The 25,497-nt window shown below is 48.5% G+C and overlaps 1 protein-coding gene across 1 annotated transcript in view; it reads right to left on the minus strand.

The window, feature by feature from the left end:
* Nucleotides 1-10: 10 nt before the first annotated feature.
* LOC102449359 (adenylate cyclase type 10-like) overlaps nt 11-25,497 on the minus strand; it is a 38,546-nt gene continuing 13,059 nt past the window's right edge. Inside the window, exons 13-32 of the mRNA XM_075909855.1 lie at nt 24,981-25,170; nt 24,020-24,106; nt 22,584-22,867; nt 20,972-21,108; nt 19,199-19,327; nt 17,287-17,568; nt 16,199-16,543; nt 14,300-14,377; nt 11,821-11,884; nt 9,673-9,895; nt 9,384-9,515; nt 8,589-8,761; nt 7,990-8,143; nt 6,986-7,196; nt 6,342-6,438; nt 5,663-5,781; nt 4,095-4,212; nt 3,331-3,526; nt 2,785-2,988; nt 11-1,095 (exon numbers count right to left, since the gene is read on the minus strand). Of these exons, the coding sequence (XP_075765970.1) occupies nt 829-1,095; nt 2,785-2,988; nt 3,331-3,526; nt 4,095-4,212; nt 5,663-5,781; nt 6,342-6,438; nt 6,986-7,196; nt 7,990-8,143; nt 8,589-8,761; nt 9,384-9,515; nt 9,673-9,895; nt 11,821-11,884; nt 14,300-14,377; nt 16,199-16,543; nt 17,287-17,568; nt 19,199-19,327; nt 20,972-21,108; nt 22,584-22,867; nt 24,020-24,106; nt 24,981-25,170 (3,490 nt within the window). The 3' untranslated portion in view covers nt 11-828. The remainder of the gene's footprint in view (nt 1,096-2,784; nt 2,989-3,330; nt 3,527-4,094; nt 4,213-5,662; nt 5,782-6,341; nt 6,439-6,985; nt 7,197-7,989; nt 8,144-8,588; nt 8,762-9,383; nt 9,516-9,672; nt 9,896-11,820; nt 11,885-14,299; nt 14,378-16,198; nt 16,544-17,286; nt 17,569-19,198; nt 19,328-20,971; nt 21,109-22,583; nt 22,868-24,019; nt 24,107-24,980; nt 25,171-25,497) is intronic.

The following is a 25,497-nucleotide window of genomic DNA, read 5'->3' on the forward strand; positions in this document are numbered from 1 at the left end:
TCCAGTCGCGCCCCAGTGGCTATCTTTAATCACCTCCCCGCCTCAGGCCCCAGTTCAGCAAAGCCCTGAAGCTCATGCTTAACTTTAAGCGTACGAGGACACTTCCTGACTTCCGTGAGATGCAAGAGCTTTGCTCAGCTGGTGCCTCCTATGATTATGTAAGTAAAACTGCAGTGTAATGCAGAGCTAACGGCGAGCGGGCAAGTATGTGAGAGAGGCGCTTTGCATTCACTTCTCGGGCACATCATGACTGTCCTAAATAAATGTATTATAAATGATACACATAACGGTGACCATTAACATCTCGGCGGTTGATACAATTGTGGCGTGTCCTGACAGGAGATGGATTAAGTTGGGAAAGATTATTTGCAGCAATGCCCTGCCTTCCCAACGCTCTATCAGGACGAATGAGTGCCTGGGAGAACAGTGGAACAGTCTCCATAGCAGGACTGTTCGTATACAGGGCTCAAGGGATTCAGGTGCAAGTTCTTAATCCCCCTATCGAGATGTGTCTGCTGGAAGTGGGGTCTCCGTAGGACTGTCTCAGAACCTCACCCTGCTACAACGGGCCAGTCCCAGGTGTGTGTTTGCTGGGTCATCGTACCCCTCGAGTACAAAGTTATATCCAATCTTCCCAAGTCCCATACACACCACTACAATACACCGACGAAAAGAACCCCTTTGTGACTCTTTCCCCCATTTTTCCACCATGTCCTTCCTAGAATTCTCTGCTGGCTTCTGCTCTATGAGGGAATCTCTCAATGTATGTGCTCTGGATTCTAGCAAACCCTCCACCATGTCCCTGCTCTGACAGTTTCTCCTGCCCTCTCAGGCTTTGTCACCATCCCTCCGGGGGGTTTTGGACATTGATGGCAAGGTGTGAAGGGCAATATTGACATATTCCAGAGGCTCACCACCAGCCAACACATGGCGGGAGGTGGGAGCTTTCCACGGCTGGCGATGAACAAAGGTCGGTCCCTTCAGCATGGGTTTGGATTTCAGCCTTGATGCAGCATTCTTCGTGTATTCGCGTGTGCACCCTTCATCCTGATCTTTGCTGTCCTTCTGCTCTGCGACTCTGCCCAGGCCCTGATGCTGCGTGGGAAAAAGGAAATCTCAGGACAGTTAATAAATAGCAGAGGCTGAGCTGATGCCAAAAGGCATGGCGGGAGAAGGAGAAAACATCCAGCGTAAGGTCTTAGGCGGAGTTATCACAGAGCAGAAAGGAAAGTGCACTTTGTTTGTCCCCCTTCCCAAACTTCTGTCATGACCTCTGGGCCCTCTATAGCAAGAGAACCAGATCTCTGAGCCACAGGGGCTAAGAACACCAGGGAGGAAGCCTGCTAAAGGTCATGAGAAGGGACATTGAAAGCTCATCTTTCACAGTGGCCCCTGCTAGCCATGTTGGAGCAGCCATAAGATGGCTGTAATGGGAGTTCCTGTTAGTCTTTTTGGATGCCCAGGTGCCATGGGATGTGCCTATAAAGGGCAGGTGAAAATAGAGTAGACCAGGGTGAGGAAAATTTGGGGAGGGTCAGTGGCCACTAACCCACAGAAAAATAAGTCCAGGGGCCCCACACACGTGAAAGGTGGCCCCGATTCAGAAGGAGAAAGACACTCCCCACAGTCCCCTTGCACACCAAAGCCCTGGAGGGCCCTAGCTAGCTGATTTTGTGTGCCTCATCCCTGCAGGAGGATGGCGGGGGGGGGCTGGAGTGCTAGCGTGGGCTCCCAATGCTGGGGGGAAGCCCAGAGCCTTGAGGGCTGGATCCAAGCAAGCTGGGGGCCGCATCCAGCCCCCAGGTTCCCTTCCCCTGAAGTAAACGAAACACAGACCCTCTGCCCTTAAGGTCTAATCTCTGAATTTCTTCAGCAACTAACCCTGCAGTGTAGCAGGGATTGTATATTAGGGGGAACAGAACGTGGGAGGCTAAATATTGAACCGGCAACAAAGTCACTTCTCCAGTGGGGTCTCTGTGGACTCACATCAGTCCCACCGCAGACCCTGACAATCCCCTCTGATTGGTATGGTGTGTGGCACAGTCCCTTTAAGTCAGCAGTTTTCAAACTTGTTTTTTCTCGGGGCCCAGTTGAAGATAATTGTTGACGCCGTGTGACTAGACTTGAGGGTGGGCTAAGGAAAGGGGCTGAGGACGGGAGCTTTGGGGTGTGGAGGGGGATCTGGCTTGGAGGGTGTCAGGGCTGGGGCAGGAGGGGCTTGCCTTGAGTGGCTCCCGCTCAGGGGTGCAGCGGGGGGGCTAAGGCAGCTTCCTGCCTCTCCTGGCACTGCAGACCATGCTGCCCCCATAAGCAGCCAGCAGCAGGTTCCCAGCCGATGGGAGTGTGGAGCTAGTGCTCAGTGCATGGAGCCCTGTGCGCTCTCTTCCCCCTATGTAGGAGCTGGGCCTGCTGCTGGCTGCTTCTGGGGTGCAGCACAGTCTATGGTGCAGGACAGGCAGGGAGCTGCCTTAGCACCCCCGCTGCTCACCTGATCCCCCTGCAGCCATGAGTTCCAGTGCTCCACATTCCACCACCCAGTCCTGGGTCATGACCCTAGTTTGGAAACCGCTGCTTTAAATAGCAACCAGACGGAACAGGAGCCTGCCCCTCTGTGTGCACGAGCAAACACAGTCATTTGGGACCCAGTTAGCACCCCGGGGTGTTGTCCACACTGTTATTGCTACTCAACACCCATGGCGCTGCCACTACCATTGTCCACCTTGTCTCTACTGGTGCCCCAGCGTTCAGCTCCCTTGGTCTTCAAAGGGAAGAGTCGCAACTGACCTCGTTTTGGACGTTGTCGGGGCTCATGCTGAATGACGTTTCCTCCAGCCGGTTGTGGGGGGCGGCGGAAAGTTTGAGAGCCTTCGGCAAAGGGACCTGGCTCTTGTCTTCATCTCCCAGGAGGTTAACAGAGGCTTTCAGGCTGTAAACCCTTGTGTGGTAGACTGGACTCGTCGAGCAGCGAGAAAGGAATTCGTCAACGTACTAAAGAGAGGAGATGAGACCTGCTCTGAGCATGGGCGGGGACGTGGTGCTTAACATGCTGGCAGCTGCCTGTCTATGCTAGGGCTCCCTACGTTGCTGATCCCAGTGGGCAGCGGTGGGAGATGTTTGCAAGAGTTTTATGAGGTTCATTGGCATGGGCATGTGGGGAGTGCTGTGCATGGGCAGAGCTGCGTGGGGTCACAGTATGACGGACACCAGGACTGGAAGAGAACAGAGGGTAGCAGATCCAAATGGGAAGAGCTATGTGTGCCCAGTACCTGCCTGGGACCAGTCCCTCCCTTCCATAAGCCCTGGATTGACACAAAAGAAAAAAAAAATCACCCTGAGTGTTGAGCTGCGAATCTCGCGGAGCTTCTCAGGCGTGTCTTCCATGACTTTCCGTAGCAACAGCACCTGGCACTCGAGGAATCGGAAGAAGCCATGAGTGCCAAAAAGGGAAGCGTTCATTCTGCTCACCAGCCGCTGGGCCTTTGTGAAACTGTCCTCAAACAGCTCCCACTGCTGGAGTCTGCCAAACCTCCAAGCCAAGAAGAAAAAAAGCCATCATCCTCTTCCATTCACCCCCGGCCAAGACGGCTTACCCTGCCCTCAACACCCCCCGTGGTTAGTCTCGCACCAGCGTGGAGAGAGCCGCCGGCTGCTTTGCCGAGCTGCTCATAACGAGAGGACAAATGAGGAAAATGCTGCCTCTGTTTGGAGGGTTTGAGGGAGACTGTAAAGGCTTTTGTACTGGCCTCTGCTCAGAGGTGAATGTCTCCCCATTTCCTTAGGTACCATAGGCAGTTCAACAAAAGGGCCATTTCATTGTCAGAGCGGATGAGCAACCGTAGCTTCCATTCCAGCCAAGAGGAGCAGCGGAGACCCAGCACTTTGAAAATCAGACCGCTTCTGCCTAAAGACTGAAATGTAGGTCTCCAAGCTGGGTTTATTTATTTATTTGTTTTAAGATAGATTCTGCATTAGTGGGTGAATTCTCTGCACTCAATTCCATGCCTACGGGACCCTGCTGCTTTCCCCACAGCCCACAAAAGAGAGAGAACTAACGCCCCAACACAGAGAGGAATCGGATGAGACTCCTGCATTACCAGATGGCCAAAGAGGAATATAGACTCAGCATGATGTTGCTCTGAGACTTCAGGAGGCAGCTGGCTTCATATTGGTTTATGAACTGCAGGCACTCCTCAATGGGCCGGTAATCAAACCCTGCGAAAGAGATGGGTATCAGAGGAGCCATTGCACTCCATGCCACCTTAACAGGACAGTGTAGGAAGAGACGAGACCTCAGAACAGCCCTTCGTATCGGTGCGTGCTTGGTAGCGAGGACCTTGGCTCCTCAGTCTAACTCAGGGATGGGCAAAGGCTTGGCCTTGGGCTACATCTAGGTATGGAAATTGTACAGCAGGTCACGGTGATGGCTGAGGAGGAACAAGGTGGGCCATGGAAAATACCGGACATTTCTATTTTCTCAATTTGTTTCCCGAACAAAAAGCTCAAATACTGGACTGTCGGGTTCAAAACCGGACACCTGGCAACCCTAGATGAGCATTGGGCGGGTGAAGCGGGATAAGCCCTCGACCCTGCTTCCAGAAGGAACTCGAGGGCCAGAATAAAATGTCTGACAGGCCAGAGGTGGCCCGTGGGCCATACTTTGCCAGGCCCGGGTCTAACTCACGGCTGGATGCTGGTTGAATCTGGTGTTTTTAGTGAACACTGAAGCGCCATGTCCATAGTGCCACCAGAAAGCATGAACAACGAGTTAACATGAAGACATCAATTACCTTTCTGCCTAGAGAAGGCATCTTTACCAAGTGGTGCTCCCTGAGAAGAAGCACCTGTGCTCTCCAGTGGTGGCCTATTGAATGCTAAGGCCATGGCTTTAGGAAATGAAGTTATTTTTATAGGACCTACTTGATCAAAAAACAGTTTTCTCTTGTGATGTTTTGTCCATTAATAGGGAGCCCTGTTAGGCAGAAGCCGGATGTAGGGTAGATTCAAAACTATCACCCTGATCTTGCATCGTACAGGTGAGAACCAGAGACAGACATCTCCTTGCACACAGCCAGCACTGCTGTGTGTGCTTCCTCTAAGCGTGGCAGTCGTGTGTGTCTGTGTAACACCCAGATTGGTTCCCTCTCATGCCCAACCAGCAGCCCAGAGTCAGCTTTCAAAACTGTCCCTGAGAAAGAACATGTCCTGCGTAGGCCAGCAGGGATTTTCTTTGCTTATATTAAAACTCTCAGTAGAAAAAATGCATGGTAGAGAGCAATGACATCCCTCTTCACACAAAATGGCTCACTAGAAGAGAAACCTAGATAGCTGCAGGAGAGACTAGATGCCTTTCCGAGTTGTGCTCTTTTGTGACCATCACAAAACTTCTGACTCTGAGCTTGGGCATGAAAGAACAGTCTCTCTTACATTTAGAGCGTAAGCTTTTGGGGACAGAGATTGTCTTTATTCTGCGTTTGTACAGCACCTTGCACACTGGGCTCCTAGGCTCTGTAGCAAACTGTCCATGGTGGATGTTGCCGGTCACCCAACCCACCCAGCCAGCATAGGAACTTCACACAGATTGGTCCCCTCTTGTGCCCGACGAGTATCCTGGAAGAGGCTAGCAGAGAGCCGTCACCCTTCTTAAATACCAGGCAGCGCTTACCAGCATCGCAAAGCAGCAGGTCCAAACAGGCCGAATAGAAACATGCCAAGACAATGATGCTCTCTTCTTGAGTAGCGAGTTCCCATAGCCACTCTAAGACTCTGATACACTGGGCGTACCTACAAAACGAGACCCACATGGTCTAAGAGAGTCAATATAAACCATCCCTTGAGATACTGTTGTGCAAAGGGGAAGTCCTAAGGAAAATGACCTGAAAATGCTTGCAGGAATTGGCAGCTTGCTGTAACATACTGTTGATTCTTGCCTGGTTAAAAATCAATCCACACCTCCCACCCCACCTCCATCCACCAATCAGTGTTCTCTATAAGCTGAGCATATGGGCGGCCACCCAGGAGAGGTTCAGGTGCTGCCCATCTCATTAGCAGAGTGCCCACAACTGTCCACGCATGTGTTTCTATGGGTGGTGCACATCTACACATGCTTCAGTGCATATAACAAAATTTATTCTGCCCATGGATGGAAAAAAATTAGAGCGAACACTGCCACTAATCACACCATCTTCCACACCCTTTTTCCATCTCTATCCTGTCATTCTTATGCTTCCCCGTTTTCCCATTTACACTCATTCTTCTACCTCTCTATCAATCAACTTCGCCAGTGCAACATCAGGACCCCAACTCTAGTGAGTTAAAACAGCCAAATGAAATGAGGAAAATACTTGTTCTTTAGAAATGCAGATTTGAAGAGGACTGAAAGAACCAGGCAGTGGAGGCTGGTTTTCCGGAGCTGCACACACATGGTATGAGCTTGAAAGCCTGTGGAAGAAAGAATACACAGGTCTCTGTCCATGGTGTGTGGATGTATGTATATAAACCAGGGGTGGGGAACCTTGTTTGGGTCAGGGGATGCTGACCCACAGAAAAATCAGTCGGGAGCTGCACACAAGTGAAAAGAAGAAAAAACCCCAACTGAGATGCCAAAACCACTGCCCACATTCCTCTTGACACCAGAGCATGGAGGGACCCAGGTTAGCAGATTTGTATGGGTCCCTCTATGCTCTTGGGTGAGGCCAAAATGCGGGGTTCAGTGTGTGGGATGGGGCTGTCAGGAAGTGGGCTTGAAGTGTGAGGTCTGGGCAGGAGGGAGGGTGCAGGAGTAGGTTGGGGGTTGGTGGGTTAGAGGAGTGGGCTGGAGTTGCAGGGTGGATGGAAGGGGGGCTGAAGCACCACCCCAGCTCAGGGGAGCCCCAAGTTTTGGGGGCCAGATCCAGACAAGCCGGGGACCAGATCCAGCACTTGAGCTGTAGATTCCCTCCCCCTGATATAAACCCTTGCCCCCAACAGCTGACTAGAAAGAACTCACCCAATTGGATGGATCGGGTCAGATGACCCAAGCAGAGTTTGCTATAGGCCAGTGTCTGAGCTAACTGGGCCATCATTAGCAGCCTTTCCCTGGTGAAGGTGAAGTCGCACTGGGAACTTCTCTGGATAGCCATCATCTCGTATTTCAGCCACTCGTCTTTGTAGCCCATGCTTTGGGAGAACTGTGAAAAATCCATATACGTCGAAATGATCTAAAGAAGATATGAAAGTTCATCCTGCTGAAATTCACAAACCGGTGTAAAGAAGACACAAGATTGTTGAAGGAAAAGCCATGCAGCAAGCCAAGGAGATGACCTAGTTTGGGAACAAGCCTGGGGCTTCTGCCCAAACATGACAGGGCACCTCATTGTAGATGACACGTTTAGATGGAAGAACCCTTCCCTACCTAGATAATAGCACTAAGCTGGAAGGAAGAGGACTGGAGCAGATGAACACAGGGGAGTATTTTAAACATCACAGTGACACTCCGTGGTTGATTGCCACCGAGGCTTTTCTAACTACAAACGTGGAAACACATTTGACTTCTGACTTTGCCCCATGCTCTCGAGGCTGGGCTAGTGGCAGCTTCTGTTGCAAACAGCCCTTTTTTTCCTTTTGTCAATTGCCACCTCACGTGTCGTTTGCACCGTGAAGATACAAAGCCTTTCTGCAGTCAATCAACCTCACCCTGAGTTCCCTGAGAAAGACTGACAGCACCCCAAATGTCCTCATTTTAGAGACCTTCTGGGTATTTCCTTCTTGGGCTTGGTGGGAGAGTGCAGGGCCAGGATGCTTAGCTGCACCAAGGGCAGGGCCACGTGGGCGGGGGCTGGAGCAGCACCACTGGTGGGTGCCACAGCGGCACACCTCCGAACAAGCGCACACGACCTCAGTATTGATGCACAAAACAAAACTCACCCCGCTCATGGATGGAAAATCTTAGAGAGGCAACACTGGTCGCCAGCCCTTTGCGAGCTATACCAGAACTGCTAGAGGCGCCCACACCTGTATCTTGTTTTCAGATGCCTCTGCCAGATTGATTTCCATGAGGGCTGCCAGCCGGGAGTAGTTCCTGTTTGCAGTGGAGTCCAGACTATAAAGCCGCCAGAGCAAGGAGAGGCAGTGAATCTGCTGCTGCAGGACAGCTAACGCCTTCCTACTGGAGAGACACAGCGAGATGTTAACGGTCACAGCAATTCAAACATATTCAGTAACTCCTAATTAAATAATGTGAGCTCAGGCAAAGGGGCCCAACAGAAATCCTCTTAAACAGAGTGCCAATCGTGCGTATTGCATTCAGTTTCCTGGGTGACATTTGCGAATAGCTACCAGCAATGAGGGTTAAGACCAACATTCCCGCTAAATTCTTTCCATCCATGTGTGGAATAAATTTAATTGTGTGCACCAAATATGTGCTGATGTGCACCACCAGCAGCAACAGATGCTGCTGGCTGTGGGTGCTGTGCTAATCAACTGGACAGCGTCTGAATTTCTCCTGGGTGGCCACCCACGCACTCAGCATACGGGGAATGCTTAAGGCCCACAATCATCAACCCGCTTCTTAATCAGTCCTCCCACAATCAAGATCCCTCCTCTCCTCTTACTCAGCACGTTGGGCCTGACGCTGTTGAGTCCGGCACGCAGAGTGTTTGGATTCCTCCAGTAATGACTGGCACAAGGCTCCGAGCCAGGTCCGGGGAAATCTCTTATGCAATAAGCAGAGGGCCCTTTTGATCAGCTTCTTGGCCAGTGCGATTTGGCCCATGTTGAAGCAGACCTGCAGGGGCAGTGACTAGTAAGGCAATTCCTGCAATGTCACAGCGTGATTGCATTTAGGGGAGAGGACCCGTGGAGGTCAGGTTCTAGGTTCTTTGGTGGTCCCTGCTCGTATCCGAGTGCCTCACAAACACTGCAGCAATCAAATCAGGAGGCAGCAAGATTTGGAGGAGCCACTGTGGCAAGGCGATGGCAGAGTCTGCATCCGACAGGAGAGCCAGGAGCAGAGATGGGGAAATAGTATACCTGCTTCTCTAGGCAGCCAGAGCTCAGATTGCTCACTGTACTAGCAAAACACAACAGTCCCGGCAGCTAGACAGCAAAAAGCAGGAGGTCTTGCTCCAATTGTTTTTAAGGTGCCAATGGTGAGACGGAGGGATGGCAGAACTCTGAGGGGTTTGCCCAGGAGTTATAAAATCCTATGGCTGGCAGAGACCACAGGAGGTCACCAAGTCCAGACCTCTGCCCAAAGCAGGACCAATCCCAACTAAATCATCCCAGCCAGGGCTTTGTCAAGTCGGGACTTGAAAACCTCCAGGGATGGAGCTCTTGTGGGCATGAGTCAGCAATCCCATGAACAGGATCCTCTTTGGGCGACCGCCAGCGTCCATCTGACTTCTTACCTCTCCCTGAAGGCTACAGAAGGTGGCCTCCTCAAATGGGTTGATCTTCAGTTTCGGTCTCTTCCGACACGGGAACGTGGCCGACGCTGATAGTCCCTGAAGGCCACTCGCTTTCTTCAAATACAAGTATGCCTCAAGCAAACACAGAACGATACAGTGAGACACAGGGCCATGCTGGGCGCAGAACACACACCTCTGACCACCCAACTCGCTCACCAGAGGAAACACTCCGAGCCGGCTGCAGAGCTAGGTCAGATGGAGAAGGAGGAACACAGGGAGGCTAACTCACCATATAATTATTGGATAAATATAGGGAAGCAGCCGCAGACTCCAGCAGGTAAAAAAAGGCCAGGGTTCTATCTTTCACCCTCAGGCAATGGCGGGCTAAGGCAGACACCACTGACTCCAGTATCTCTCCACATTCACAGGGCGCCAGGTTTGTTGCTTCCTCTTTGCCACGTTTATGATGCATAATAATCTTGTCCACCCTGTCCAGGAACTCTTGTTCAACCCTGTGGGGAGCGAGAAGAGAGGGCGAGCCAGCTGTAGCCCAAGTTGAATATCACTAAAGAATCCTCTGGGGATGATCCTATAGCAAGACCTGTGTCCACAGTGGCCTTGGAGGTGCCCCCTACTGCAGAAAATATTAACCACCAACAATCCCCTAATTTTCTGGCATGACCCCACCAGCTGAGGAAGGATGGGCTTGTAATTAAAACACTGAACTGGGATTCAAGAGATAGAGGTTTGACTCCCCTCTCTGCCTCTGACTGTCTGTGTGACCTTGGGCAAACACCTCAGTTTCCTCATCTGTAAAATGGGGATAATAATAATTCTGTACCTCACGGGCTGCTGTGCAGTAATTAAGGTGTCCAGACACTATAGTGGTAGAGGTCATACCTATCTAGACAGAAAATGCAGTTTGAAGCATTTCTAGCCCCATACCTAGGCTCCTGAAGAGCAATCATGACTTGTGACACAGGCATTTCCAGATTATATCAAACAAGGTCTATTTAGCCCAGTATCATGTTTGCACTAGCAGTGAGGAAGTTGTGTCACCAGATGCTGTGAGAACCCCATAGCAGGAATATGTGAGATAATCTGCTACCCCCACTATTTCTCACCCTGGTCTTCATTGACAGAAATTGGCTCAAGCATGAGCTTTTAATCCCCTTCCTATGTTTGTTAGCATTGGCTGCTGTAAGTCTGGATGTTCTTGCTACTCCTACAAGTGTTGACACCCTTTCTGATTCTTGCTAAACTCATGGCCTATCTGATTTCCTATAGCAGTGAGTTCCAGTTATACACTGCAGGAAAAAGTATTTTGTTTATTTCATTGGCTGTCCCTTGCAGCAAGAAAGAACAGAAGCTCCCCATCTACTTTCTCTAAGCCACAGATTACTTGTTCTTTTATTATATCTCGAGCCCAGCCTATTCAGCCTTGCTTCATATGAGAGTTTCCCCAGGCCCTTAATTACTCCTGTCACCCTGCTCCGAACCCTAAGAATTGTGCAATATCCTGGAAAAAAACGGCAGTAACTTTTTATCATTGACTGATCCCACCTTCACCCAGGTCAGTCGGAGTCTGCCAATGGGAAGAGGAGACACACACGTTGGCCCCTAGGCAAGGTGGGGGAGGGAGCAGCACTTGTGCTTACAAAAGGGGCAGGAGCATGGGGTAGCCAACCCCCCCCGCACTGCATGAAGCGTGCTGCCCCCCCAGCCCTCAGACCCACACGGAGCAGCTTTCCAGTAATGATTTAAGAGGCCAAGGGCTCCGGGCGGGCGCTGCTGCTGCTGCAGTAGGAGCTGCCCCTTTTCCCCTCCCTCTTAGCAGGCCCATTCATCTTGATGGGTATTAGACAGAGGTGACAGTAAGCCAGTGCAGAGAGCTGGCGGGGCTGCAGCAAAAGCCAGCAGGGAGCTATTGAAAGAGCTGGCAGGGACCTGGGTTGCAATAGGACAGGAAGATTAAGTTACTTTCACTGCTATTTTTGGATTAAGCGCTAGCCGAGCCAGCTTTGAATTAACAGCCTGGAGAAGGGATGTTAACAGGTAACCATCCCCCTTAACAAGTGATACCTACCAGGTAACGGTTAACTGGGACCCAGAGAGCAGCGGTGGACGGCTGCTCCAGCACTGCCAGCCTCCACGTGGGCTGCCAATTCTGGGCCCATGGGCAGATTTAGCTGGAAGCCCCATGGGATATGTAAGCAGTGGGGCTGGAGCGGCCTTTCCTGCCCCCTTCCGTTTAATCAGTTAACTGGTTAAAGTTAACATTTAGCTGGTTAACTAATTGATCGGGATTTTACATCCCTAGCCTGGAGCTGAAAAGTTCTGTTATCCCATTTCCAGTCCCATTCTCGTAAGCCATCCCCAAAGAATGAACTTCTGCTTTCAGAACTCAGGTGATCCAAGATTCCCCCACACACCATACCTGAGATGATCATCTGGCAACACCTGTTTATTCATGGCTGATTTTGCCCTGCACTGTAAATGATCTGAAAAGGAAGTTGAATTTTTTAATTTACATGAATCATGTTCTAGCTTCCAAAATTTGCTTCGTGGTTTAAGATGGGGACTTCTTCATTTCCTCAACTACCCTGTTACGCTGTGTTCTCATGCACCGCTAAGCAGCTGAAGGTCCCACCCCACAGGTAAGTATGATGTGATGCCTGTGTTTAAATTCTATATATAGTAACTAAATTAAGTCTATAAAATTGCTTTGAGATCTTTCGCTAGAAAGGTGCTGTATCGCAAATGAATCTTAATTAGCGAATAAAGCCAGTTGGCTTTTAATTTCTTACCACTGCATTGACAGGCTCTGTATAGAGTTAGTGGCCAACAGAATTTGGCTTTTCTTGCTATATTTGATGACAAAGGTGTTAGCATTTTTGTGGCATTCATAACAATAAGGTGTGTTCTAACACAACAGCAGGAAGGGTGGCTCAGTGTTAGCTAGGGACTCTAAAGACTTGGTATTTTTTTTCACTACTCCACCACTAATTTCCTGTGTGAACCCAAAAGCCCCTTTTTGCCAGCTGGCAAAGGGCACACCCAAAACACAGTTGGCAGAACATTTAGCCTTGTAAGGTGTCCTACAAAAACTGGTGGCACACTGTTGATAGATATGCCTGTGTGACCTACGTACGGGGTGGCTGCATCTAGACTGCAAGTTTTTCCGCAAAATTATCTGCTTTTGCGGAAAAACTTGCCAGCTGTCTACACTGGCCGCTTGAATTTCCGCAAGAACACTGACGATCTCATGTAAGATCGTCAGTGTTCTTGTGGAAATACTGTGCTGCTCCCATTCGGGCAAAAGCCCTCTTGCGCAAATAATTTGCGCAAGAGGGCCAGTGTAGACAGCACAGTACTGTTTTGCGCAAAAAAGCCCCAATGGCTAAAATGGCGATCGGGGCTTTTTTGCGCAAAAGCGCATCTAGATTGGCACAGACGCTTTTCTGCAAAAAGTGCTTTTGCGGAAAAGCGTCCTGCCAATCTAGATGCTCTTTTCTGAAAATGCTTTTAACGGAAAACTTTTCTGTTAAAAGCATTTTCGGAAAATCATGCTAGTGTAGATGTAGTCGGTGTGTATAAAGAGTTAGGTATATGCACTGATACTATGTTCTGTAAACATGTTTATGAAGGCAGGGGAAACAAGTTTGATCTAAACAGAGGAGTGTTATTCCCCTGTTTCCCCGTTGCAAATTCAGCTAGGTGATGCCAGAGACAATTGCAAGTTCATTTGCAATTGAATCCACAGGGAGAGCAAATTGAGAGGAAGGCGAGGAAGAGGTGATGGTGTCAACTTCCTGGAGCAAAAGCAGCAGGAGAGAAAAACTTTTCTGAGGATACACGCTCAGAGAACACAGCCCAAAGGGGCGCTAGGCCATAAGAAGAGGAGAGAACCCCTTATTTAGCTGTCTTTTAAGGAACAATATAAGCCAGCGCTCTTGGAATCTTGAAAGGTTGATCCTTCAGACTTCAGAGAAATGACTGTGGGCACAAAACTGCCTGAGGTCAGGATTCTACACTGTTAAGTTTTAGACTCTAGAAAGCATATGTTTTGCTTGTAACCATGTCTATCTCTTTTTCTCTTGCTCAATAACACTTAAATCTATTTCTTTATTATTCTAAGCATCTGTTCTTTACTCATAATCAGATGATTAGCTTTATTATAAGCATCTCAGGGACATGTATTAAGTTCACAAGTGTGTCCTCAGTAAGCCAACAGGCAGTGTGTGTGTGTGTGTGTGTGTACGTACACGCTTGCATAACAGGTGGGGTGGGCACGTATGTATATGCATGCCAGGTTGGAGGCGCTGTGTGTGTGTGTGTGTGTGTGTGTGTGTGTGTGTGTGTGTGTGTAAGTAACAGGCTAGGTGGGAGGTGTGTAACAGGCCGTGTGTGTGTGTGTGTGTGTTTATATGTACGTACACACCATCGCTTGGTTCATTTCTGTGAATACCCAGCGAGGAGGACTGGACATTGCAGACAGATTTCTCTGGGGATCGCTGAAGGCTGCCTACAAGGCAAGGTCTAGACGTGCCATCTCCAGGGGTTTTCTGGTGCGGCAAACAGACTGTTGTGGCAGTGAGCTAACACACGGTTTGCATTCCAGCAAACCACTCTCTTGCTGAGGCAGAGAGGTAACACTCACTTGAAATTCTGTGCACACCAGAAGTGCAGCACATCTCGTGCAAGTCACTTGGTCCCTCTGTGCCTTACTACCACCACTGTTGTGAGGATAAAAACAATTAAAAACCACGAGGCTCTCAGATTCTGTGGCAATGGGAGCCATGTAGGTACTTACGCAGCCATAACAACAGAAAAGCTCCTCTCTCTATATCCCCCTTTCCAAACCGCCCTCATTCTATATGACTGTGTTCCCAGGTGGACAGCTGAAGAAGTTTTACCTTCACCCGAGGCCGTGGGAGTTTCTATGGTGAGTTCCTGCCCCAGAGAGGCATCCGTCATCTCTGCTGCATCTGAAACTGATGAGACAAAATCACTTCTACATTGGAAGTGCTACAAACTGCAAACCCCTAACCTGGAATTTTATTTTTGATCTTTATGTTTGAGACATTAGGAAGTTGGTTGTGATTCCGCTAACCCCTTATGCAATGCTCAGCAGTGGACCTGCACCCAAGTGTGTTCTGACCTTCATTCAAGAGGCATCTGGATTTCTGATCTATTAGAAACCAGACATGGCACCAAATAAGCCTGACACAGCCAGCCAGGTGACCTCATTCTATATTGGCTCTCCGGGTGGCAACGCAGATTTCAAGCTGGCTAATGCTCATTGATCTTCCTCGTTTATCATTTGTTTGATGGAAGCAGGAAACACATTTGCAGAGTTTCCAAAACTGGAGCCAAATCTCAAAGGTCCCTGTGTTAGTCTGTAGCTGCAACAAAATGGAGGAGTCCTGTGGCACTTCAAAGATGAAGAGATGTATTTGGAAACAATGAGTAGTCCTGAGGCACCATAGAGATGAACCAAAATATATAGATCCATGAATTTCCTTGGGCAAAACCCACTTCATCAGATGAACTGAAGTGGAAATAACAGAAACCAAGATATGTATATATAAATAGCAGAAGTACTTGTCAATTGCAGGACCCTTGTTAATGAGGCTAATTAAGTGGTCCCTACAATTAACAGGTACTTCTGCTGTTATGTAGCTCTTGATTTCTGTTATTTCTGCTCCTTTTCATCAGAGGAAGTGGGTTTTGCCTAAGGAAACTCATGACTCTATCTATTTTGGTTAGCCTTTAAGGTGCAACAGGACTATTCATTGTTTTTAAAGTTACAGACTGGGGCTACGTCTGGACTACATCCCTCTGTCGACAAATCAAGCACATCAAAATTGCTAATGAAGCAGGGATTTAAATATCCCATGCCTCATTAGCATAAACATGACTGCCGCTTTTTTTTTAAACGGAGTTTTTTCTTAAAAAACGGCAGTCTAGACGCGGATCTGTCGAAAATAAACCCTTTTTCGACAGATCCTGTATTCCTCAAAAAATGAGGTTTACAGGATCTGTCGAAAAAGGCTTTATTTTCGACAGATCCGTGTTTAGACTGCCTTTTTTTAAAAAAAAAACCCTCCATTTCGAAAAAAAGCGGCAGCCATGTTTATGCTAATGAGGCACAGGATATTTAAATCTCTGCTTCATTAGCAATTTCGATGTGCCTAATCTATATCTCTCTGTCGACAGAGAGGTGCAGTCTAGACACACCCTGACACAGCTACCCCTCAGATTTATTTGGGCATACATTTTTGTGGGTAAGCTTTTATGCATCTGATGAAGTGATTTTTACCGATGGAAGCTTATGCCTAAATAAATCTGTTAGCAGTTAAAGTGCCACAGGACTCCTTATTAAAACAAAAGGAAAAAAATATGTAGCACTTTAAGACTAACAAGATAGTTTATTAGGTGATGAGCTTTCGTGGGCCAGATCCACTTCTTCAGATCTGAACTTTTGTTTTGCTGAGATCAGACTAACACAGCTACCTCTCTATTACAGGACTCCTTATTCTTTTTCCAAAACTGGAGCTATCAAATGGACAAACAGCACCTTGCAGGGTGAAAAAGGACAGGAGATTTCAAGACACTGGGGCGACAGGTCAACACACTGCAATGTTATGCTCCAGCGACTGCAGGTTTCATCTTCATCCTCTTCCAAGAGAGCCCATGCACTAGTGTGAACTACAAACTCCTGAACGTCGTCACCCTACTATGCATTATCAGTCCTGCTAGGATATTTCCTCTGGTGCTCTACTGTCTGGGTTTCAGTAAGAACTTCAGTTTACCTTGTGCTAAGCCCACTGGAAGCCTCTTTCCAGTTTCTTCTGAAAGCAACAGAGCCGTGTCCTTGGTCTTACTGCCCTGTCCCAGCGCAGAGTCTACATTGCCCATCTGCATGTCCAGGACATCCCGGTGGAAGGAGATGAAGTCACCCCCACCACAGCTTCTGCATTTGTGAGCCTTGTGCTCCAGGAAGGCAGCACATTGGAAGTGCAGGGCCACCTTCTGTTCCTCCAGCCACAGCTCATAGGCCCCTTCTCGCAGCAGAGGAGTGCAGAACCGCAGCGCTTGGTCCTGCTGCAACGCACTCAGTTCCTCTTGCAGGCTGAAGTGAGGAGCAGCACCAATAGCTGGAAAACAGCAACGATTCCTTTATCACATTATTGCATCAGATCCGAGGGGAAACAGGCTGTTCTAAAGCGCTGTGCACCTCTAGGGGGCGGTACAAACAAATAACAATAAAGCAGAGGCAATGCTGTAGATCCCCGTGCAAAATTCTCCCAAATCTCCCAGGGAATAATTTCCCCAGCACTTATGAATTAGAGATGTGAACGGTTAACCAGTAAGCATTACTCTTAATAGGTGATGCTTATTGGTTCCAATTAACCAGTGGGAGCAGGAACAGCTCCCCACCTGCCACAGCCAGGAGTCTGCTCCAGCCCCATGGGCCCCACCACGGATAGGGGCTGCTCTGGCCGTTCGGATCAGCCCCTGTCTGTGGCAGGCCTTGGCGCCGGGTGGGACAGCCCCACCCCGTGAAACCCTTTCTGTAATCAGTTAACCGGTTAAACATCACATTTAACTGGTTCAACGATTAAATGGTATTTTGAATCCCTATTATGAATACAAAATATTAGGAGGCATTTCAACTCCCGTCACTGGCCACTGATGATGTACACGGGGCCTGATCCACATTTCTGTGAAATTCAGGGAAAGAAATCCATCCATTGATTTCAATGGGCATGGGCTCAGGCCCACAGGGACCAAGCAAAATGATGTTAGTTCATCATTTCCAAGGTCTGGCCAGAAGAGAGAGGAACAAAGGAGTTCCCAGGGCTCACTGGGGCTTCTGGAGACTTAAAGCTCTGCTCACCTTCAGACTCCTCTGGCCCCATAGTCTGCATCGTCAGGGGGCCAGGAGGGGTGTGTGAAAGGCAGGCACCTACTGCCTGTGTAGCGCTGGCTTCTTTTCCCACATACTCAAACACATGGGAATTGATCAGGCTCATGAGTGTCTCCTCCATCTTTTTGTTTGTCCACTTTGGAAGGATGTACAGCAGCAGGTCTGGGGTAAATGTATGGCCAATAACAGCCGCACATTTAACCGCCATCTGTTCAGAAGAGCTCAAGCGGTCCAGCTGAGCCACAGCAATCTCTGCAAACAAAAAAGTCAATGATGCAGTAACTTCCTCCTGTGATTGTGTTAACTCGCAGGACATTAGTCAGAGGCTAGCAATCTTTGGGATGCTGCACAGAGGTCCAGACAATGATTCTCCCTTCCTACTCATGCTCATTTAATACCAGTGTAACCCCATTAACTTAATTGATTGGCATAAGTGAATCAGACCTAGAGTGTGGTCCCTGGTAAACAAAGTCAGATGAAACTGGAACGTGAGCCGTGTGGAAGCCTGCTCAATCCTGTTTCTTTTGTCAACACGTTGCCTCCAATATAAGGACACTAATTCCATATATCATGGATAGTCTCCTCACCTTCTGATCGTTAGCCTGAATCTGTTCCAGAAAAGTAGCAGAGTTCTGTTTGGATCCCTGTGTACAAATCAATAGACTGAGACTCTGTGCCTTAGGGAAACATTGTTTGTGAACAGAGCTGCTTTGGGCAACCAAAAGGAAATCCCAGAGTGCAGTTTTGTACAATTTGGGTGTATTCAAGGTACCTTGCAACCAATCATTTAAGTCTATTTAGATGTGAACTCAGAGGAAAAGGTGTAAGCTTGTGACTTAGGAGACTCCAATTCAGCTCCCTGTCCCAGATCTCGTGTGACATGAAGCATAAGATAAGTCACGTATGATTCCCTCTTTCTCAGTTCCCCATGCGTAAAATGGAAATAATACTTTACAGGTTCACTGGGGAGCTATGGAGCTAAATACACTACAAATCATAAGGTGCTCACATCTCTACAACAATGGGGGGAGGCAGGAATACCTAGATCTTACTATATATTTTAGGAATGTCTGTCTGTTCAAAAACTCCTCCTCAACAGTAAGAGCTAGGAACACCACATTTGGTATGCAGCTTCCTCTTATCATAACTTAAGGCAAGGTGAGGGCTTCAATGTGCCTGGAATTCGATTGTTTCTCATAACATGGAAAGGGAGGAGTCTGGTAAGAAGGACAGTTATACTGCAGAATGACCACATGGGGGCAAATAAGGGGCCAGTGATGGGGACCAGGACAGCTATAACCCCACTGGGCCAGCAGAGGGCAGGGGTGGAGAAAGGGACAGCTGTCTGCTGTCTATTTCAGAGAGTTTGTCTGTTCGTTTGTGTCTGTTGTCCCCAGCTGGGGAACATGCACCCTTCCCCCAGCTGTGCCTACTGGAGCTGCAGTGTCCATGGAGAGGTAGTTCTCACCAGACCCCAGACTACTGCGGTGAGAGAGAGCTTGAGTTATCCTCTTTCCGAAGGGCAGCCTATTCACTGACCTCTCCCCGCCCCCACATCCCCAGAGCAATGATTTAAATGAAGAAAAACAAAGCTTATTTGAGTTAAGGACCCAAGCAACCCTGGGTAATTCTTCCCGTAGCTAAATAAGAGGAAAGGATGGCGTTTGATTGGTGCTGTGCACCACTGGTACATGCAGTAGATAACCCTTTAATTGAATGCTCCGCCCTTGCTGGATCTAATAAAGTTCCCAGAACCTTTTAGCCCTTCTCCATGCTGAATCTCAGACACGCATTGGGACATTCAGCTCCCTGGGTATTTCTGTGTCCCTCAGACAGCAGCCTCTGCAGAGATGCACCGAGCACCAGCCGATCAGCGACTCACCTTTCAGTCTGGGCGGGAGTGGAACATTGTCTAGGTCCACCTCCTTCCTGATGGTACAAATGTAAAGCTCTTTGTTTTCCATGGGGGAGGCGAGAGGCGCTCGGTAGGGTATCGATCTGACGGCACTGGCTGCGTGGAGAGAAGGAATCATTTGCAAGCATGTCTTCACTGCAGTTTGAGCTCATTTTAAAAAACACATACAAAAAGTGAATTCCCGAGCTCATGAGAGCTAAAGAATTGAGTCTTATTTTAGTCTTCCGCACTGTCGGAAAGGGCTCTGTAAAACTCAGCTTCTTTTGCTCAGTGTTTGTTCCCTTTGCCAGAAAATGCAAAGGGACTCATAGGGTGTGTCTAGACTACACCTCTCTGTTGACAGAGAGATATAGATTAGGCACATTGAAATTGCTAATGAATCAGGGATTTAAATATCCCGTGCCTCATTAGCATAAACATGGCTGCCGCTTTTTTTCTAAATCGAGCTTTTTCGAAAAAATGGCAGTCTAGACACAGATCTGTCGAAAATAAAGCCTTTTTCAACAGATCCCGTAAACCTCATTTTTTGAGGAATACAGGATCTGTCGAAAAAGGGTTTATTTTCGATAGCTCCACATCTAGACTGCCACTTTTTTTGAAAAAGCTCCATTTCGAAAAAAGCGGTGGCCATGTTTATGCTAATGAAGCAGGGATATTTAAATCCCTGCTTCATTAGCAATTTCAATGTGCTTGATTTGTCGACAGAGGGATGTAGTCCAGATGTAGCCATAGATCTAGACTACGGTCAGTCAAACTTCTAAGCGTCCTTGATAGCCTGGGCTGCAATGCGGTTGTGAATCCCCTTACTGGCCACATGGCCTCAGATGAATCATATCCGCAGCAGGCCATGGGAACGGTGCTGTTTCCCTCACTCTTTCTCTAATAAGCAACGGAAGTGCATCTGGGAGGCTAATGGCAGAGCTGCACTATTGGTCACCTCCTCTTCACTGAGAACAGCTCCTGTTCTAAAGCCCAGATCCAAAGGACAATTCAAATGAAGGCAGAGGCAGCTGGATCTGTTGTGAGACCATCCCCAAGTTAAATGGTATGAGAGTTGGTGTCTTAAAAAGCTACTGGCTGGTAGCGCAGAGAAGTAAAGAAGTTTCCTTTCAGCCAAGATTGGATTTCTGGACTCAGAATGGACTGGCTACAGTTAGAGGCGAACTCCCGGATCTATTCTATTCTGTGTGTCCTCGTGGGTGGCTCACTGGATGAGGACTGAGAGATCTGGGGTCTGTTTCCCAGCTCTGCCACTAGCTTGCTGGGTGGCCTTGGGCAAATTATTTCCCTGTGCTGTACCTCAGTTTCCCCACATGTAAAGTGGGGATAATGATACTGACCTTTGTAAAATACTTTGAGAGCTGCTGATTAAAAGTACTATAGAAGAGCTAGGTATTCTTGTATTCTATGTAAGGTCTTATACTCTCCTCGCCATAGTATCTTGGTGTCTTCCAGCACATAAAGTGACACGAGCAGGAAACTTCTACTTACATTGAGCTGGATTTGAACCAGGGACACAGAAATGTTCATGTTCTTTATTCTGTTAGTTACAGGGCTGGCTTTGAACTGACAACAGAAAAACAAGACTGTCTTCCATTAGCCATGCCCTAACTCACCCAGACCTGGTCCTTGTCTCCCAAGAGCCATAGAATATGAAATAGGGATGTAAACTGGAATTCTGAGTCATCTGGCTGAGAACAAAACTAGGGGATTTAGATGAGTTAAGAAGATGTATCATACTAGACAGGTTCTCCCACTCATCCTCTTCCTTCTCATCCTCTGGGATGCGACAAAACTCAAGCACCTCATTAGTATGCAGGTCCATCAGCAATGCTTCACAGTACAACGGGACCCCAAAGCTTCTTCGTATGAGGAATCTGAGAAAAGAGAAAGCCCAACATTTATAAAGCAAGCAGCTTTTCCAATGGTAATATGGAATTTAGCACAGTAAACATACTTCAGCAGTTTATTTCATTTCTCTTTTCCCCATTTATGAATCATTGATGATCAGGAGGAAAGCTGATCAAGACCCTGGAATGAGTGGCAGGCACAGAAGTGGGAGAAACAAATGGAATAGGATAGAAATCCTCCCAAAAGGGATTGCTCTGCATTATTCAGTTTAGCTGGCCAACCGAAAAGGGTTTTCAAATTAAATGTCAAGGAAGAGATAAGATTCTGTGGCCCAGACGCAGGAAACCTGGTAAGCAAGCGCTTAGAGTTAAGCATGTGTTTACATTCCATTGCAGCTGAAGGGATTTAAGCACATTCATTGAAAATATGCTTACGTGCTTTCTTGAATCAAGACCCAAATCAGTAATGACACAAGGGCATACTTAAAACAGTGCTGGCTAGAGTTTAGTGCAGCAACCGGCAGGAAGGACATCTGGGTTCTATTCCCAGCTTGACCATGGATTTGTTGTATGGCATGGGGCAAATTACTGAGTCCCTCTGTATATATTTGGGAGAGAGACACTGATTTAAGATCTTTAGTGGTTTTGTTTTATTTAGAAAGTTCTTTGATTCCTTTTTTAAAGTCACATGCAACCAGTCTGGTAAACAGTAGCAAACTGCAACACCAAACTACAGCGTGACGCCCAAGGGTCCAGCTGTGTTCACATCTAATACTGGTATAACCACTGGAAGGGGGTGAATGCCTTTGTACTCAGACATTGCATGCACATGTGGCCCATGAGACATTTTGTTTACCCTTGCCCACCCAGATTCTACTGCAGTGTTTCTTAAACTGTGTTCCACGGCACACCGGTGTGCCACGGAGAACAGAATTCAAAATGGCTGCCCTTAAAGGGGCAGGTGACCTTTTTTCCCCCCTCAATAACTCTCCCCCCCCCCGACCGTTTCCCCCCCCCCCCGACCTTTTTTTCTTTTTCTTTTTCCTAAACAAAAAATCCTTGGTGTTCCTCATTCAAAAAATTATTATTTGGTGTTCCCCAGTCTTAAGAAACACTGGTTTCCATCTGTGTCGTTTTTTTTCCTACCGGTTTTACTAAAGTGACACGCACCTAAAGCCAGGAAGGGCGGGGTGTGTTGATTGCACACAACACTGACTCTGAGAGCCATGTGCTCTCTCTGCATCCTATAACAGCGCTGCTACGGTTCAACCAGAAACCCCTCAAATTTGAGGTAGGCAAGCACAGTAAGCAAAACTGCTCTGTCCTGGGAGACTGTCTTGCAGCCCATGAGATGGAGGGCCACTCTCTAGTCTAGATTGGTCATCACTGGGCTATGATCCTTTCTGCTCTTTTGCATTCATGGCCCTTAAGGCCTGATGGACTTGCTCCCCTCCACTTGCTCCCCTCCACTTGCAGATTAATCAGTTGATAAGGGCACTTACGTTTCCAACTCTCTAGGAATGCTAACCACCCCAAGGCTCTGCCGGGCCATCTCCAAGAGCTTGGAAGGTGCCAACTCTTGGAGGACAACCCCAGTGGTCCTGGGGCTCTTCCGGATGCCTACAGCAGAAGCACAAGGGAGCAGTTCTTTGGAGGTGAAGGGAGACAAGGACATGACTATAAAGATGGGGACACTTGAGAGGAGTTTCGCCAAAAAATCCCAGGAGGCAGCATCAATGTACTGGGCTTCATCAAGAATGAAAATCAAGATGGCCTCTTCCGTAGCCTGAGAAAGAAAAGGAAGGAGACCAGAGTATTAGGCCAGGTTTTAAATTGGGTGTTTTTAATTAAAATCGGTTCAACTCTCTGCCAGCTCCCCGCCCCCCCACACCTGTTGAGCCTAAATGTTAAAACTCCTCCAGCTAATTCCTCGGTGAGTTTAAATCAGCCTAGCTCCATGGAAATCCACATTCGGGTCACTTTAAACCAGGCAAGACTCCCTATTTCCAACCCATCAGCAGAGGCGTAGCGAGGGTGTTATGCGCCCGGGGGCAAAGGCAAAATTTGCACACACACCCCCGCTGTCATGCAGCGGGGCCCCAAAGTTGGGAGGAGGGGGGGAACTTGTACCGCAGCTTCCCCCGCCCCCTCCAGTTGGGGCCGGGCCCCCACATGCACTAACTCACCAGCAGAGATGGAGGAGGGTCAGGCTGGGGGCAGAGGGGAGGCTCCGGCTGCTGTCGGCAAGTGGAGGAGGAGCAGGTGAGCTGAGGGATCATGGGGGAGTGGAGGAGGACTAAACTGGCACCCCCCTAAGGTGGTGCCCAGGGGCAACTGCCCCCCCCCCGCCAGTCCCTCTTCACTACACCACTGCCCATCAGTTAACTGCTAAGGGGGTGAGACTTTTTATCCTGGCAGAAAATCCAAGCAGTGTTCAAGGCAGGCACAAGCTCTATGGGAGGGACTTACAAAAGCATCCAGCTGATTTAGGAGCAGAAATTCCAGTGACTTTCAACAGGACATGGGCTCCTAAGACGCATTGAAAATCCCCAGCCCATGTAATCAGGAAAGACCCACTCCAAGCACCTCAGACTCATGGAAGACGACTCACTTGAGTCTTTGGGGAAGATAGTCCAAGGAGATGGTCATCTCAGCCTAGTAGAGTAAAGCTGTTTGCTGGCAATGCCTTTGTAGCTGCTCGGGGTGTACGGCTGCTCTGTAGCCTCTAGTGATGGGCTGGGGCACGTATAGAGGCCAACGACCCTTCAATAGCGACAACTTGCAAAGCTGGATCTACACTCAAGCTATAGCTGCTCATCCTATGTTCTATCCCCGCTACCAATGACCCACCCAAGGGCTCCTGCAAGCCCAACCTCTCACTTGCACTTAATCTGGGATGTCTCTTTGCCCCATTTATCTGGTGACGGGGTTTGCTCACCTTCCGCAGGACTCTGAGAAAAAGCATCTCCTCTTCTTTTTGCTTGGTCACAGTGTCCATGTGAGAAACCACCACTGACATGGGGAACTGGGCAGGAAGACATCAAGGTCGTTATCATGAGATGCGGCAAGCTTGCATTAGCAGAAAAGCGGCCAAGAAGAAACTCCCAGTGCAGCAAGACATACATAGATCGCTCATTGCGCTTATAGTCCTTACCACATCGAGGGTTAACGGTGCCGGATTTGGCATGGGTCACCCAGTGGAACCTTTTCCTTGCTAGGCTTCAATTTGACCCGTGTCACTATAATGTTCCCATCTGTCCATTGTTTGGTGAACTCTGCATTTGCTGGATCTTAGTCCAATGCCTAGCAGGCAATTATCCTCCTCACAAGTCACCATCTAACAGTAGCATGGCCATTGTCCATCATCAGCATGCAATGGTGAAATTGGGAAGGAGCAACTTGTGTGTGTGCTTCGAACTCCCTCCCTCACACCCTTGCCTTGGGCTACATTGCCCCTGGACGGATGGAAAATGCATTGCATTTCTCCGCGAAAGCTCTCCTCCCGGGTAAAGGGTAGGAGCTGTGCCCACAAAGCAAGATTTAGCTTCATTGTCACTGCAGTGTGGCTCATCTCAAGCAAGGGAGAACAGAAGGTTGCTGGGTTCTGAGCTCAGTTAATGTCAAGAGTGGGTTGAATTCCTTGATATCGCTGGGTGCCCTTGAGAAATTCTGGGAAAATTCTGTCCAGTGCACCGGCCAATCCCATCTAGAACAGGGGGAACATCTCCTCTTTCTGCTTATTTGGCCACAATTTTGACCTGTCTGCCAGTGAAATTTCAGGCAAGGTCAGAAGTTGCTAAGACACAGCCCCCCCCCCCCGGCTCCTGTAAGTGGCACATGGACACAATAATGATACATCATTAGATCTTCTCCCAGAGCGCAGGCGCTCTCCACCTTACCTTGACAAGGAATTGGTGATTGAGGAGGCAGTAGAAGCTCTCATCCAACACCCCAGCGAGCTTGCTTTGGAGAATGTCTTGTCTCTTGTAAGGTCTACAGGCATCGATCCCGAAGAATATGGCCATAAGTGACCGGATAGCATAGAAGGGCTCCTGGATATCTACTTTGGACAGCTCTAGCGCTATTACCCTGTGTTGAAAAGGATTATTGTTATTTTTATCATAGTAGCCCCGTCATGGGGGGACATGATAGCGGCTTTCAAATATCTAAAAGGGTGTCACAAGGAGGAAGGAGAAAATTTGTTCCTCTTGGTTTCTGAGGACAGGACAAGGAGTAATGGGCTTAAAGTGCAGCAGGGGAGGTTTAGATTGGACATTAGGAAAAAATTCCTAACTGTCAGGGTGGTCAAATATTGGAATAAATTGCCAAGGGAGGTGGTGGAATCTCCCTCTCTGGAGATATTTAAGAACAGGTTAGATAGACATCTGTCAGGGATGGTGTAGACGGAGCTTGATC

The sequence above is a fragment of the Pelodiscus sinensis genome, chromosome 27, assembly GCF_049634645.1.
Source record: "Pelodiscus sinensis isolate JC-2024 chromosome 27, ASM4963464v1, whole genome shotgun sequence".
Taxonomy (NCBI): domain Eukaryota; kingdom Metazoa; phylum Chordata; order Testudines; family Trionychidae; genus Pelodiscus; species Pelodiscus sinensis.